The sequence below is a fragment of the Melospiza georgiana genome, chromosome 6 (genome assembly GCF_028018845.1).
Source record: "Melospiza georgiana isolate bMelGeo1 chromosome 6, bMelGeo1.pri, whole genome shotgun sequence".
Classification (NCBI taxonomy): Eukaryota; Metazoa; Chordata; class Aves; order Passeriformes; family Passerellidae; genus Melospiza; species Melospiza georgiana.
The window spans coordinates 57,006,762-57,023,534 of record NC_080435.1 but is presented as its reverse complement, the minus strand read 5'-3'; the positions used below and the strand labels follow the sequence as shown (position 1 = coordinate 57,023,534).

Here is a 16,773-nt window from a genome sequence, read left to right as displayed (position 1 = left end):
TGGTGAGATACACTGAGGGAACATACACAACTGACTTAGCCCAAATCTTTCTGTCATGCTTCTGCCTCTCAGTGAGATGATTTATATGTTTTAGTTCCCTTTTGCCATCCACAAGCCTCCTGTGGGGGTACAGAGCATGGGAAACCCCCAGACTGGACCCTAGCAGAGGGGGCTGCTGAAGAGACCCTGTGACTGCAAGGCAGGGAGATAGAGGAGTCCATACAGGTGCTGGTAATTTACCTGAAATCTTCATAGCTCAGTGTCACCATCTTGGAGGGACAGAGAGGAGCCCCATGGCTTCTGAAGCCACACATGCTTTCTGCCTTTCAGGAGAACACAAGGGCCCTGGCTGGAAATAGCCAGTACATGACAGCCAGGGGAAGGTACTGTCAGTGAACAGCATGGAGTTATTTTGGTCTCACACAATGCACTACCTTTGCTATTTATCCTTGAGTGTCTTTTCCTAGCACTGTGTTTATTTATGCTCACACAGCTAGAGCCCCCTAGGTGGCAATGTCAATAATTCTCAACGCAATGGCACTTGGAGTGCTGAGCAAAATGCAGGAGCTGGTCCCTCTCAGTGGCAAAGTGTCCAGGGACGACAGCAGAGAACCAGAGAACTCTGAATTCTTGACTTGTTCTTACCTGGAAAAGAAACAGGAGTGAGATGGAGCTCAAAAAGGCAAGTCACCAAGGCATCCCTAAAAAGGCTTAGTGGTTTTGCCAAGAGAATTATAATGTTTTTACAAGGAATCAGGTAAGTTTATAGGAAATTTGGAGATCCGTGTATGTTAAGGGCTCTTCACCCTTACAAGGCAAAGCTGTTGATACTGCACTTTTTAAAGGTATCCTGAGCTATCCCAGATCAATTCCCTCAGTGCTTTAGAGATGATATTTGAGTGTGGCACAAGGGAAATTCATTGTGTCTGACAACATATCATTTTACTCTCTTTGGGAAAGAATTGATTCTGTGAGAAAGCAAATTCAACAGCTTCAGTTAATATTTACATCAAAGAAATGATCTTTTTACTGACCTCTGAAAAATGAAGCTGGATTTCTTTGAGCAGGGCATTTTAAAGGTTTAAAAAAATCCCATTTGGTAATATTATACAATAATCAAGGCACATGGAGCATCTGGACCTGTATGCTCTGTTGGTAAGTGTGCCTGCCTGTTTAGAGTGGCACAAATTTCCTGGCACCAGTGAGAGTGATACCTCAGGGCTTTTTGAGGATTAAGCCTTGGTTCCCTGTGCTAACATTCTCCATAAAGGTCAGTTAGCTTTCCCCATGTTCCCTGTCAAACTCTCTGACACTGAGCCCCTCTCCTTTGCTAAAGATGATTCAAGCCCTGGAATATGCCCTTGACTAAGGAGCTATTTTGGTTTCAGAACCAGCTGTTTTTCTAGTACAAATCGTTGTAGCTCTGATTTAAGTCAAATGAAATGAGTTTGGCTTTGATAGTAAAACCTACACCCTCCTCCCAGGTGGGTCTGTCATCCCTACAGTGCTAATGTTCCTCAGCTCCAATTCCATGCCACCTGCAGGGATGAAACCTCTCCTTCAGCCCCCAGGCTTGCAAGAGCTGTGCTTTGCTTGTTTCTTGGATCAAATCACATTCATCTCTGAGATGATTCTTATCCCTCCCTTCCTTCATGGTCAAAGAAATCTCCCTCTTGGTCCATGTCTCTGTGTAACAATATAGGAGAACCAACCAAAATGGAGTGGGGGGCTTGAATTAAACATATCTTCATTGTATAGCTGGGTAACTTGGAGCTGGCAGTATCTGGTGAGTAGCCCAAGGTCATAAAGAAAGTTTTTGTCAGAGCCTGAAATTTTATCCAGTTCTCCTGAATCTTAGACCCTTATCTTAGTCATTAGAGCACCTCTAACAGCTCTTTTCTACACTTCTCCCTGCATGTACTAATGAATAGTGCATATTTAACAGTTTCAGTCATGAACTCTTTATTTTGTACTCAGATGCTGCCAGAAAACCCATGTTTTCCCTTTACTAAGGCAATGGAAGCATATATAAATCTGATGAAATATGACTTCTTCAGCCAATGGATCAGCAAAGTTTTTTCTGTGGCCGCATTTTCCTTAGTTCTTCAAATCAGTGCTGAGACAAGTCCATTTGTGTGACATGCACTTATAAACTGGGATCATGAATATAAAATCCAGACTTCTTAGATCAGTCTGAACATACCAGACATTCTCTAGGTCAGTATTTGGGAAAAGCTGTCACAGGCAGCTTATAGCACAGGAGTGGATTTCATACATATGACTTATAATCTAGTTTTAGTGTAGGAATATCTCAAGCATATATCAGTGACTCATTTGTACAAATATTGAGACTTGAAGCAAGAAAGTGGTCTTGCTGATTGTGTTTTTGTGCTTTCTAGTGTGTGTCATGGAAAAATTTGACTGTCATGCCCAACTTTGCCTACAAGAGGTTGTATTCCTTTAGCACCTGTTGATTAACACAATACCTGAAACGCCCTTCCTTACTGTTAATTATTAAGCATGATTAAAACCTATCTGTTTATTTCTAATAGTTGCTGGAATGCTGAGATAGTAGATATTTACCTGTTCTGGCCTGCTGGGCTGGAAGAATCCAGAAGTAGTCATTTGTTTACATTAAGATTCCCATTCTGATGAAATTTTCCCAGAAGAATTGACAGTGTTATATCAGTGAATGTCCTGATCAGCACTTTGCTGCTCTCCCAGACCTCCTCAGGGCTGGTTAATTTTTGTCATTTTGGTCTCTCAGGACCTTTTCTAGTAGAAAACCTCTTACACCTAGGAGGAGATGTCACCTAGAAGGGATTATGTGGCAGTGACAGACTGAAGTGGCAGCATTGTGGATGGTGAACTCTGATGGGTCATCATCCTGTGGCAAATTAGAGGTTGAAAACCATGCATGAACTACCCAGTGGAACTGCATGGAGATAGATGACACCCTGGCTGTCCCTCCAGGACCCCATAGTGCAGAGGTAGCTGGCCATGGAGCGTGGGGCAGGAGGGCAGAGGTACAGAAGGAAAGAGGCCATGGCCTAGTACCTCAGAACGTGTGCTATGAGCTCATCTGCAGAGGAGCTTGGCTGGAAAAGTCTCACCTTCAATCCCAGAAGTTGCTGGATTGGATTGGGCCAATGAAGACATGCAGGGGGCCCAGGGCAAGCTGTGCCCCATGGCAGCAGAGGAAAGCAAAGCTCTGTTGATGTGGAGAATACGTGTCTGGAGCCAGTTACATCAGCTCTGTCCAGGCTGCCAGGCCTGTCATGGCAGAAATGCAGGATTTCAGCAATGCTGCTCAAGGTTTTTGGGCTTTTCAAGAGAATTCTCAATGCAGGCCAGTGCTGTTTTCACTGAGTGAAAAATGGTGTGGAGGGAATATAAATCAGGAGGTTGGGATTTATTTCCAAACTGGAAAATGAATATTTGCCTTGTGATTTCCCAGCTTATACTTTATGTGCACATAACTCAATTTTTTTTCCATTATTGCTGTCATTTAATTGTGGGATTTGCTTTTACTCTTTGGAAAAAATCAAACCAAACCAAAACACCACATCAACCTTTCAGTTCTGTTATTCAAAAGAAAATTTGTAAGCAGGATATGTGCACTTATTAAATTAGAATGTTTATTAGTTGCTCATTTGCCCCTTAAATTATGAGAGGAAATTTTCTTTCTACCTTCTTTCCCAATCTGGTTCTGTCTGAGAAAGCTGATAAAATCTCACTTTTAAACTGCAATTTCTCCTCTTGTTTTTAGCAGACTTGATGATTGCAAATGAAAGGTGACCACAGAGGGAGTGGCTAAAGTGTCATTGTTGTACAGGCTGATGATCATTAGTCATGGTATATGTTGGGAAAGGCTCCTCATAATTTTATATGCCATAAAAATAATTTGGTTTTGCTCTGAGTCCACTAAATTGCTGTTTCAGCTGGATATTTGTTGCAGCTTGCTGCATTACAAAATCTTTGGTCATCTGGATAGTATTTCTGCAGCATGGGTGAGAAGTTATGGTAGTAGCTCTAAAGCTTTATTAGGAAGAAAGTTCCACAGTTACTGTTTAGAATGGGATAAACGAGAAAGGGAAGATAGTTTATTTGTTAGAAATGCCAGCACTATAATTTTATTCTTTTTTTGGAAATCCTTTCTACAGACTTCATATATAAAGGCCCTTTCAGTAGGGGCTTTCCATATGTAAAATATCATGGGTAGAAAATGTATGGGGACATCCTTTTCTAGCTTTCCCTTCCAAAGGAAAGCATACAGTAGTTAAGCTGTACATTTTCTGAAATGTTATATGTATGTGGATGTGGAATTAAACATGCTAAGAGCTCTCTGAAATACTTCTCATGCTGCTATAAATATAGACACTTCACTAACAACTTGCATTATTGACAACATTGTTGTCTACGGTACTCATTTCAAAAATAATGGTTTTGTGTAATTCTCAGCAATATGATACAAACATAACCCCTGCAATGAAAACTGGTGCAAAAAGGGACTGAAGACCTCATTGTCTGGTCGAATACATAATCTGCTGACTGCTCTGTTCAATTTGGGCTCCAGACTGTAAACTCCTGGGTCAGGTTTTTTATAATCTTGGTGTGAGCTGACTGATTGAAGCACAGACAATGGAAGGGCAAGCCAAAGGCTCCAGATCTTACTGGCATATTGTTATATCACATTGCCACTTTTAATTTACAGAAAAAAACCCCACATTTTAAACTCATGAGATGGGGAAGAAGAACACAAAACTGTGATTTTGATGGGGACAGGTGGCAGTGGGAATCTGCAGCACCTGGAAACAGAGAGCCAAGAGTTGTGAACCAACAGATTCTCCCAGGGAAGTGTTAATTTCCAGACCTGTCCCTCACTCACACCATCAGTTCTATGGCTCCCAATTCCCAGCTAAGTAAGGTGAACTGTAAAATACAGAGGAGAGAGGTGACCCCACCTCTTTCTGAGTAAAGCAGAAATTGGCATGGCTGTGATGACAGCATTCCCCCTTTGGGCTACTGATGTGGTCTTTTTTCTGAAGAAATGGCAAGATTGCCTCTTTGGGGATGGATTCTGTTTAAGAAACTTCCCACCCTAGGGTAAAACTGGGGGAGGAAAAATGTGCTTGCACAGTACTAAAATTTTTCTCTTCAACTATATCATAATTTAAAAAAAAAATACACTAATGGAGACCTAAGCTGATGATAAATGTCTCAGTTTGAAAATTGTCACAGATTTTACATTTGATAACTCCACGCTTAAAGAAAATATAAGTGATTTTCTTTTTCTTCTTCTTCTTTTTTTTTTTTTTTTTTTAATTTAAGCTGACTCAATTTACTGGTATGAAACAACTTGATTTACTCAAGACATTTTTATGTCTGCCCTCTGAAAAATGTTACTTGTCTAATTTATTCTACTAATTCAAACTAGGAAATCTGCCAAATTCTTGAAAATTCTCCAGTGACAGGAAATTATTACACTGTGACTTCTCTAAGTTGAATGGCGTTTTTATTTAGCCTGCTGATAGTTTTAGACAGTAGACAGCAACTTGCAGTTTTGACTGATGCTTTCTTTGGCACTTGGATAACTTTGGCATATTTGAGGCACTGGGACTCTCCTGTCAGAAAAGCAGGCAATGACACACAGCTCATCCAAAGGACAATTCTTTGATGTCCTCTATGACCCAAACAGGCAAGAAGTGGCCTCACCCAAGCTGCTTGCTCCACCATAACTTTCCCCAGTGCTAAGGGGCTGTGGGAAGGAGGACACTGTGTTCTCACCCTGATTCCAGCCTCTCCTCCATGCTGGCAGGAGCAGAGGCTTGAGTGTGAATGCAGGGATGTTCTCTTATCAATGCAAATTTCAGTCTGAAGGGAGTTCCTGATGGCCAAAGGGGCTCATGACATTAAAAAATACACACTTTTGAGTCTATGTTGACACACAGGCATTTCATGTTCTTCAACAACACTTGACTGGCATGCTCTCCTTCGATGCCAGCACACTCATTCTGGTCATGGCAGACTTCTGCCTAAGAAATGCCAATAAAGAGAGTTTAATTATTAATACTGCCTGGTGACAGCAGGGTTTATAATGTCCTGACTCAATGCTACTGAGCTTCTGTTTAAATGGCTGTCTTTTCTCCTAATCCTATTTGCAACTTGCCAGGTATAATTTAGAAATGCTCAGCACTATCTTAAGTACTTTACAGAGTTTATAGCATATATACTTTTTAATTGCACTGAATTTACTGCATTGAATTTACCTCAATGCTAAAGCAGATAATGAACCACTGCACAGCTATTTTTTCAAACTTATTCTTCAGAACTAAAGGAGGCTCATATTTACTTTTTGATGCTTCCAACTCATTTAGTCTGAATTTCTGGCTTTCTGTTCCAAATTTGGGAAAACAATAGGAACACACTGTGAGATCTGTGGTTTGCTTCTGTGTTTGAGTATGCAGAACCATTCAGTGTCAAGTCTCTGTTTTTCACCCTTGCACATGAGTATCAATATTTACTGAAGGCCTCATGTTAGGCTCTACAGAAGACATATCTGCATCAAAGTATCAAGTGTACACACAAAAGTGAGACCTGTGACCTAGAATTTCTTCATTTCAGTTCAATTTCCTTATGCAGACAGTTGCTTAAACAGGCAGTTGGCTGACTGGAATGGTTCTCTGATGGTGAGTGATGTATCCATTAGTGTTATAATAAATAAATTTCAGAATACAAGAGCTGCAGACAGTCAGAATTGCATTTTACAAGAATATTTGCCTGTGCTTATATTCCCAAGTGATGGAGGCCTGCAGTTATTCAGTGCAGAACATAACCAATGTTTCACTAAAAGGGGTTTCCTGTTAAATGACTCCCTGAACAGATTATTTTGTGTTAGGACTATCTGATCAGCATCACATTATTTATCTGGAGAAAGAGATGCTCTTGAGAAGTGATCATGATTGAGGGAAGCTATAAAACAGGAGTTTTATAGCTTATGACTGGAGCACAAGAACAGGATTGCCAAGTGAAATGTTTAGGCCATTTTCAAACTTTTTCACTTGCTACCCAGCTATATTGTGATACACCTCAAAGCACCAGATGTTGTAGTTCTTGAAAACATACACAGACAAAAAATTGATTAAAGAGATAAAAAGTCTGTTAGTGTGTATGAGTCTTCAGCTGGTGAATCCTCAAGTTGTAGATTGCTAGAAACCAGGAGGACACATCTATTTTTACTTTGCTTACATCCTTCTTAAAAGCACCCACTGACAAGTCATGCATCTTCAAGTGGTGTGTTGGCAGGGGCAGATGTTCAGAGCAAAATAGCTGCTCACAGCTTCCAGCTCATGAGAGACTTCCTCAAGTGGTGGTAGCTTCTAGATCTTTGCGTTCAATACCTTTGGACTTTTCCTCTGCTAATTTCTCAGCACATTTTCTAAGTGACAGAATTTGTGCTTTCTGCTGTCCTCATGTACTATGAATTGTACCAGGCACAGATCCTGGGAAAGTGACTGGGAAAGCCACGGGGTCTCTGCCACACACGAATCCAGCTGAGCCATCAAGCGCTAGATCTGGTCAGCAGTGATGTGATTTAGTAATGCCAAAATCTTTTCTTCTCGGAATGTTTCCCTCAAACCTTTTTCAATTACCATTCATTGATGAGCGCCATTAAAACAATGTGAGGAAATAATGACAAAATACACAACCCCCCCCCCCCCCCCCAAAAAAAAAAGGAAAACAGATGGAAAACCAGCCTGAACTTTGGGAGCACGGCAGCTCCTCGACGATTTCATTTCCTTGGGTGCCCCCTCGTGTCCATCCAGTGTAGCCGAATGCTGCAGTTTGAACTGAGACAAAAAACCCCAAGTATCCACTTGCTATCACCTTATAAGGTTAATTCATTTCGAAATCCTTTTTTCCACCCCTCTGTCTAGTAACCCTATGACTTCATCTCCAAAGTGTAAACTTTCAGGTTGAGTGCGTAGCTTATGCCTTATCTTGGACTGTCCAAAACCAAAAAAGGTTTCCTCTGTTTGTCTTTTGCCTCAAGTTTTGTGCATTTTCAAACTTCTTGAGAGACTTCATCAACACTCTTAGGCATGATTTTAAGAGGAACAATTCCAGCTGAAACGCCAGAAAGCTGAGGATGCTCACAGAAGCTGATCAAGTTAAGGGATTAAGTTTTGTTCACCTCAAATATGAAAATATTTGATGCAGGCCGGTGCGCTGGGAAACTCAGTGCCCAGAAAGTTGAGTTACAACCAAAAAGCCAGAAAGGCTTTTCTGTTTTCTCTGGCTTTTCTGTCTTATGGCACTGAAGTATCTGCTTCCAATCTTAATGTTCACAGAGAAGGATCTGTGTCTTGTGGAAGTTCATCAGCATGCCCTGGTACATTTCCTGTTGTGCTGCACAGCATTTGCAGGAGCAGAGCAGGATTCCCTCACACTCCAGACTGGATTTGTACAGCCCATTTGCGTTCTTCCTGATGCTGTGAGAGCAGTAGGGAAAAAAAAATATTTTTCAAGCAAATGAGAACAGTTCTTCTCTTTGAAACCTCAACAACTGGATGTACTGGATGTCAAAACCATACACCCACAGGTGGATTGTATTTATGCTTTTGGAGACACAGCAGGAAGGAAATTGGTCGGTCTGGGCTAACAGACATCCAGATCACCACTTTTTGGCACACTTCGGAGTCAAAATAAGAGATATCAAACATGAGTAGGTGAAATGGAAAACAGGTCCTTTCCTCCTCTTAACTAAAAGGACAAAATAATGCAGGGAAAGGAGCTTTGTCAATACATATTTTTAAATGACCAGTGTCACTCTGGTTTTTTAAGGTTTTCTAAGCTTTCTGATGTTGACATTCTTGTCGTGAACTTTCTCACACACTTTCTGTAAATAACTCATTGTTTGGCATTCTTTTATAGAAGAAGGGAGAGTTGATAGACTGTTAGTTTGACCAGTGTCATTGGAGAGGTGTCACTGTCACCCTCCAATCCACTGTCACTTTTAGAAAACTATAAATGTTAGAGTCAGAAAATAAACTTCCCTTTTTTTCTTCACCTTGAGAACAGCTGTGTGAGCTTGTGTTCTTTTGTGTCCTATAGTGACAGACCAGCTCTTACTCTCAGGCTTAAGACAATTTACTAAAAGGGTATTTTTTTAGCCTAAATAAACCAACATAGGGGTTATTAATTCAGCAGGCTCAATGCTATAAGTCAAAAGAAGTTTCATTAATCCTCTAGCAAGCAGAATGGAAAAAGAACTTAAAGAAGTGAAAAATTACTTCTATTTTGGCTGGTAAAAATAGTCTTATGGAAATGTTTGAAATATTTAAGGGTATTGTATATGAAAGTTTTCATGAGTGGGAGGCAAAGACTGAAGTCTCCTGGACTGGGAACCCATTTTATTTCATCATCATTAGCCTCAACTTATAAGAAGATAAAAATTAGAACAGGCATCCTTCTTCAGTACGGCATTAAATGAGATTTTTTTGGACAGCAGCTGTATCTTAGGCTTTCACAAGGGCCCTCTGCTGCTCACACTCAAAGTGAAACACTCTGAACTTGTTTGAGATTTAAAAAAAAAAAAGTCTTGCAACACTTAATTGAAGCACCAGCTTCAATTTTCAAAGGGATGTAAAACCTGAGTCCTCATGGGACAGGACTACATTAGTCTCTACATAAATGAGGTAAAAAGAAACTTTTAAATGGAAAGGTATTTCAAAACTGCTCACTGCAGGATTTCTTGTGTTCACGCTGGCCTTTGTCAGAGGCGATCAGGGATTGCTTATCAGGAATATAATTTTCTCCTGATATTATCTACACAGTGCATAATTTTGTGAGGTCATGCTTGGCTACTGTGGCACTCATTACCTCATCATCAGCAGGAGGAACTTCAGGAAGGAAATAACCTCCAGAAGCAGAAGGAATTTGGAGATACCCAACATTCTTATTTAAAAAAAAATACACCTCTGTGAATAGAATAAAAAGAAAGACCAACTGTGTACATAGTGGTACAATCTCATTATGATATTGCTATTTTTCTTTTCTAAAGCTCAGAACCTTAAGATTTTTAGGCAAATGACATAATTGGAGGCCTATAAAACGCTCAGCTTTCTGGATGGAAAGATATTGCTTTAGTGCGTGTCTCAGTGTGCCTCTAAATGAACAAGTCATTTTGTACCAGGTACAAATGGAGTTCATGGAGGTCCTGATTCTGATCCCTGGCTGCATCTGAATCATTCAGTGGAAGACAAATACTGACAGTATTGAATTTTACAAGGTGAAAATTTCTGCTTCTGCATTAATTGTTAATTAACTCTGCATTTCAAAAGCTGACAGATGGAAGTCTATACAAACATCCAGCTACAGCAGCTATTCTGCTCAGCTTCCTCCCCATCTGTGTTATGGTGCTGATTTGCTACATGTGGGCTGAGTGCTAAAGTGAGCAGTAACTTGGATGGAAGCTGAGTTCTTTGATTCAGCGATTCTGTGAATCATTGAGGACATCGACCCCTTGTGTCGCTGTCTCGGCTGTTTTAATGACCTGGAAAGGCTCGGGGTGGCCTTGGGCAGCCGGCACTCCAAAGGACGAAAAGAGGCTTCAGGTTTTTTCTCAGTCTTCAGTGTTTATTAGTTTTTTATCTAAAAGATTTTCTCTCGGCCCGACAGAGGTCTGCACAGCAGCCAGCCATGAGCACACTGAGAGCCCCCGGGGCGGTCACTTATCTTTATACTCAAAACTATGTATACAATATTTACCTATTTCCCCCAATACCTTTTACCCTTATTGACCAGTACACCTTTAGTAATAACCAATCCCAAAGTGCCACCATCACCACAGAAGATGGAGGCTAAGAAGAAGAAGAAGAAGGACAGGACACGCCCCAATTCCTCCATCTTACTTCTCCAGAACCCCCTGTACAGAAATTCTAAACCCTGTGTGTCACACTCTAATTAACCTATCCCTTCACCATTTATCCCAGTGAAATCCTCCCGTCCTCATACAGGTGTCGTCTCCCGTGCAGGATCAAAGTCCAGCCACCAGACACTTCTGGCAACATTCCAGGACCTCTGAGCCCCCCAAGGGTGGTCTTGGTGACTCGGCACATCAGTCCTGAGGTGCTGAGATCCCACACCCTTGGAGCAAGTCCAGAGGAGGCCACCAAGATAATTAGAGGGATGGAGTACCTCACCTACGTGGAAAGCCTGGGAGAATGGGGATTGTTCAGCCTGGAAAAGGGAAGGCTTCGGGGTGATCTAATTGTGGCCTTACAGTACAGGACCCTACAAGAAAGATGGAGAGAGACTAAAAGGGCATGTACTTTCAGGACAAGGGGGAATGGATTCTAAGTGAGACGCAGTAGGTTTAGATTAAATACTAGCAAAAAATCCTTTACTGTGGCCATGCTGAGGCCTGGCACAGATTGCCCAGAACATCTGTGGCTGCTCCATCCCTGGGAGTGTTCAAGGCCAGCCTGGATGGAGCTCTGAGCAAGCTGGGATAGTGCAAAGTGTCCTTGTCCAAGACAGAGGGATTTGAACTTGATGATCTCTAAGGTCCCTTCCAACCCAAACCATTCTGTAATTCTAAAATAATAAACATGAGTTCCAAAACACCACAGTTAACTTTATGCTGCCTTTGTCAGGCAGGGCTCAAAGCGCTGTAATGGAACAAATTCATTAGGCCTCAACAACTTTCATCTCAGCATTACAGAACGATTGAATAGATTTAAGAGATGAATTTGATTGATGAATTTTATTAATGAATTTGATTGATGCTCAGAGGATGCTGAGGTCCTGGCACAGGTTGCCTAGAGAAGCTGCGGATGCCGCATCGCTGGGAGTGTTCCGGGCCAGGCTGGATGGGGCTCTGAGCAGCCTGGCCCGGCGGAAGGCATCCCTGCCCGCGGCAGAGGGCTGGAACCAGGAGCGGGGGGCGAGCAGGAGCCGATTCCCGAGGGACGGGCACCCCGCGGGCCGTGAGGGAGGAGCGCTGCGGAGGGGCGGGAGCGGCGGGAGGAGAGGGAGCGGCGGGCGAAGCCTCGCGAGAGCGGGCGGGGTGGCGGCGGCTGCCGCGCTCCTCCCCGTGCCGGTGCCGGCGAGCGAGGCCTGCGCGGGCCCGGGCCGGGCTGTGCCGGGCGGTGCCGAGCGGCGGGAGCGGCGGCCGGGCCCGTCCCGGGGCGGCGGGCAGGATGCCGGGCGGGCGGGTGTGCGGCGCCTGCGGGTGCGCGGAGATCGAGGTGGACGCGGCGCGCGGGGACGCGGTGTGCACGGGCTGCGGCTCCGTGCTGGAGGACAACATCATCGTGTCCGAGGTGCAGTTCGTGGAGAACAGCGGCGGCGGCTCCTCCGCCGTGGGGCAGTTCGTGTCGCTGGACGGTGAGTGCGGCCGGGCCGGGGCAGGGCGGGGCGGGGGCCCGGGGGCACAGGGAGCGGCGTGTGGGGAATAGCGGGCGGTGTACGGAGAGAGGGTGCTGCGAGGATGGGGCACATGGCAGAAGGGAAAGGGCGCTGGAGGAGGCGCGGAGAGGGACAGGGCGAAGGGGCTGCAATGTGGGATCCGGGATAGAGCACAAGGATGAGCGACCCAGCGGTAAAGGACCTGGAGGTGCTGATCGACAGCGGGGGAACATGAGCCCGAGGCGTGCCCAGGTGGGTGGGAAGGGCAGTGGCATCCTGGCCTCTGTCAGGGATAGTGTGGCCAGCAGGACCAGGGCAGTGATCGCACCCCTGGGCTGGGCGCTGCTGAGACCGCGCTTTGAGTGCTGAATCTGCGGCTGTTTAGCCTGGAGAAGGGGAGGCTCAGGGGCACATTGCCACTCCACAGCTCCTTGACAGGAGGGTGGAACCAGGTGGGGGTCGGGTTCTGCTCCCAGGGAATAAGTGACAGGACGAGGGGACAGTCTTCTGCACCAGGGGAGGTTTAGGGTGGACATAAGAAAGAATTTCCTCGTGGAAGGGGTGATTAGGCATTGCAATGCACTGGCCAGGGCAGCAGTGGAGTCGCGGTCCCTGGAGGTGTGTAAGGAAAGGCTGGCTGTGGCACTCAGTGCCATGGTCTGGGTGACAAGGTGCTGGTCAGTCTTAGGGTGCACTCAGCGATCTTAAAGGTCTTTTCCAACCTCATTGATTGCGAGATTCTGTGAGTTCAGGGGCATGGGAGTGAGGGAACATTGGGCAGTGTGGGGAAAGGGATAGGGAGATGCTCTGCCAGAGGGTGGGGTTATGGGGATGCTACAGGGGAGTGAGGACCATGTACAGGGGAGATAAGGGCACTGTGCTGGGAGATAAGAAGGACAGTGTATAGGGAAAAGGGTGCTGTGAGGACAGACTGTGGAAAACCATGTGGTGCAGAGATGGGATATGGATGGTGTGTGTGGGAACTGGTGCTGCACAGAGTGGGAATGGGAGAGACAATGCATGGGGAGAAGGAGAGCATGCTGTGCAGGGTGAGACAGAGATGGGGTGGGGGAGGCTGGGATGAACGGGAGAAAAGAGCTGTGCAGGATGAGAGAAATGCTCTGAGTGTGATGGAGTACATGTGTGAGGGACTGGGGCAGGTGTGTGAGAAAGTTTGGGGCTCTGTGGAAGGGTTGGGTGCACAGGAAATGGGGAGGTAGATGAAATTATTTGGGATAGAGGACAGGAAAGGTTGGGTTGGGTATTTAATTGAGAGAGGGAACAGTAGGGGCACAAGGAGGAGAAACAGGCTGGACATGAAGGGTCAAGAGTCTCCTGTCAGTAGTTGAGTTGGGGTGATGGTGTGAATGCTCTGGAGGGTAAAACATGGAGAAAGGCCACATCAAGAAGACAACAGTGTTTAGAAAGGGAGAGAAGGAAAATGGATGTGGGGAGGATGTAGTGTTTGAAAGGGGAGAGATGGAAAATCTGTATGGGGAATGTGTATAAGGAGAAAGAAACATAAGCAAAAGCATGGGAAAGAGCTTAGCAGTGAAACAAGTGGCTCTGATGGATTGTATAGCTGTGGGGAAGAAAGGAATTTTTTCTGTGGTGGAGAATGCAGCTCTGCAAATTGGAGTTTGGGAGTTTACTGTAGGCTAGGAGTTGTCTGATGCCATTCCTGTCTTCCAGCTCAGGGTGCTGGCATTACTTTTTTTACAGCTTATAAGCAGCTCTTGCATCCTTCACTTTTTCCTGTTTTGATGTGGAGATTACATTTTTAAGGGCTTGTTCTGCTTTTTCCCTCCCACCCAAAATTATGCAGGACAGATGGCATGCAAGCTAGAGCTCATTTTGGAATGCCTTTATCCTTAAAAAATAAATCTAAGGAAAAGAAAAAAATGCACCATACTGAGGCTTTTTAATGGATGAATTGCACAGTACTTAATAAAATTTCTTTAAGGTATACCTTTCTTTTTTGTGTAAGTCTTGAGATGTGATTGTAAGTCTTGAGTCTGTGATTTTGTGAGTGCAGGCCCTGTTTCACACCAGAAATATTTTAAGGAAATTAGGATATGGATGACTTATGCTGGTACAGTTCTTTACATTCCAAAACAGATGCTTCTGTTGTGAATATTTTTTCCTCAACATGAACTGAGTGATGCTAGCTAATCTGAAAAGATATATTTGTGCTGCAATAGCAGTGTCTTCCTCGTGTTTATTGTTTAATGTGCTTGTTTATTAATGTATTTATGACTGATTAAAATCCTCTGGAATGGGGAGAAAAGTAATTTACTGTGTAAAAGAAGGACTTTGCATCTCCCCAAAGGGTGGCGAATTTACAAAGGAATGTAAATTTCTTTTAAGTCAGAAACCACGTACTTTCTGAAAGCAACATTTTCTGGTAAGTTACACCTTTCAGTGACTTTTGATCATATTAGTAAATTTCCACTAAAATTGAATGAAATGCCTTGGTCAGAGGCTCCTTGGACTGTGGTGTGATGATCTCAGAGAGTGTTACTGTGTGCAGCATTTGCAGTGTCAGAGGTGCCTGGGGTGCTGGTTTTGAGTCCCTGGCTCATGGTTGGTAGGGCTGGGTGCCTTGGAGAATGTTATTGGAATGCACTGGAGGTTTGCAAAGGATGAGGGATGTCAGGTTCTTTATTGCAGGGCTGGGAATTGAACTGGGCTTTTGATATTTGTGGAGTTCAGAGCTACTGGTTGTGCAAAATTCCTCAAATCCTTTCAAGATCCACAGAGCTTCTATTGGTGTGTTATTACATGTTGAATACAGATGCATTTATTAATAATTTATTTTCATCTTCATCATAAAAAAGCAAAAGGGAGTGGAAAACCCTGAGACACTGGTTTTTTTTTTACTTTTTTACATATAGAAAAACCTTTTATTCTGCCAAGCTGCATGTTAAGATTTCAGAATCTTGAATCTCTTTACTGGAGTGAGTCCTCCACTTCTCTATATTAATATGAAATGTCCAAGTCCTTGCTAGTAAGTCATGTAGAATCCCTATAAAGCATTGGAAATCCCTTCTTTTATCCTCTCAGGGTTGGAGGAAGGTGTGAGATCACAGTTAAGTTTTCTCTGGCAGGATTTACATTGATCTAATTATGTGCCTGTTGTAGGAAGCCTCAGCACTGATGCCTTCCAAAGAGAAGTTTGGTGTAGGCAGTGTTTTCCTGTGCAGATGTGTGAGTCCTTTGGAAAGTTCCTTTCCATTTTTTTTTTTGATGTTTTAGCAGCTGAGATTTTGGTGTGCTGAGGAAGCCTGGGCTTGTGCTTGGCTGTGAATGAGGGGGTTTGCTTTGCTCTCCATGAAGTCTTGGGAAAATGCAGCATAGTTAAGTGTGTTGGACAAGAGGGTAGGATCACAGAATCATTTAGCTTGTAGGAGAATATTTTTTTAGGTTTTTTTTAGGCTTTTAAGATTATCAAGTTCAACTGTTAACCCAGCACTGCCAAGTCCATCACTGAGCCATGTTCCTGAGTGCCCCATCTGTGTGCACAGGATGAGCCAAGAAGGTAGAAGTAGTGAAGGACAAAAAATATATGTTCTGCACAGGTAAATATAGGGTAACAGTGCTTTTTGGTAAAGTGGCTTGCCTTGAAGATCCTTTGGAGCTTTCTGAGGAAGTGGTAAGTAGGAAAGCAGGTGGTTGGATTTTCAAGGGAAGGTCAGCAAGTTCTTTCACCAGAAGCTTTTTTGGTAAGTGGACAAAGCAGAAAGTGGATTTTCAAAGGAAAGTCAGCAGGATCCTTCACCAGAAGCTTTTATAGAATCTGAGCTGTCATTGATAAGGAAAAGTCTTTACAGAGCAGAGTAGCTCTTCAAGTGATAGCAAATATACTCTAGAGAGTACAGAAGGAGGTGCCAGTGAAATTCCATAGAATCTGGACTGATGATCTGGAAAACAGGTGACTGGTGAGTTAATGGGGTTTGTGAGCAGTACTGAATTATTTGGGGTAGTAAAGACTGCAGAAGGACCTGTTGCTTTTAGTGGATGGGTGGTAGGATAGCAGATGGGATGCAGAGTTGCTGTGAGAGTTAGCATTGTTCCTTTCTTCCACATGTGGGATGGTTTCTTCTTCTGCATCCAGACTGGCTAGGGTAACATTGGAAGGAAATCCCTAGGTCATAATGGATAGCTTTATAAAAACAAATTGCTCAATGTTCATTCATGGTACAAGAACCTGGCTGGGGAGGGGAATGTTGGAAGCTAAAAGAGCACATGCACCATGTCTGTACACTGTTACACATCCACAGCATTACCTGCAGCTGAAGTGCTGTGTGCAGTTCTAGTGGGTTTCTCTTTTCTTTCCCCCTCCCCAGGAAAACCTCTAATAGA

General features: G+C 43.7%; 1 protein-coding gene across 1 annotated transcript in view; it reads left to right on the top strand.

Annotated features, from left to right (window-relative positions):
- The first annotated feature begins 12,203 nt into the window (after window positions 1-12,203).
- BRF1 (BRF1 RNA polymerase III transcription initiation factor subunit) overlaps window positions 12,204-16,773 on the top strand; it is a 173,685-nt gene continuing 169,115 nt past the window's right edge. Inside the window, exon 1 of the mRNA XM_058025510.1 lies at window positions 12,204-12,390. Coding sequence (XP_057881493.1) covers window positions 12,204-12,390 — 187 coding nt within the window. The remainder of the gene's footprint in view (window positions 12,391-16,773) is intronic.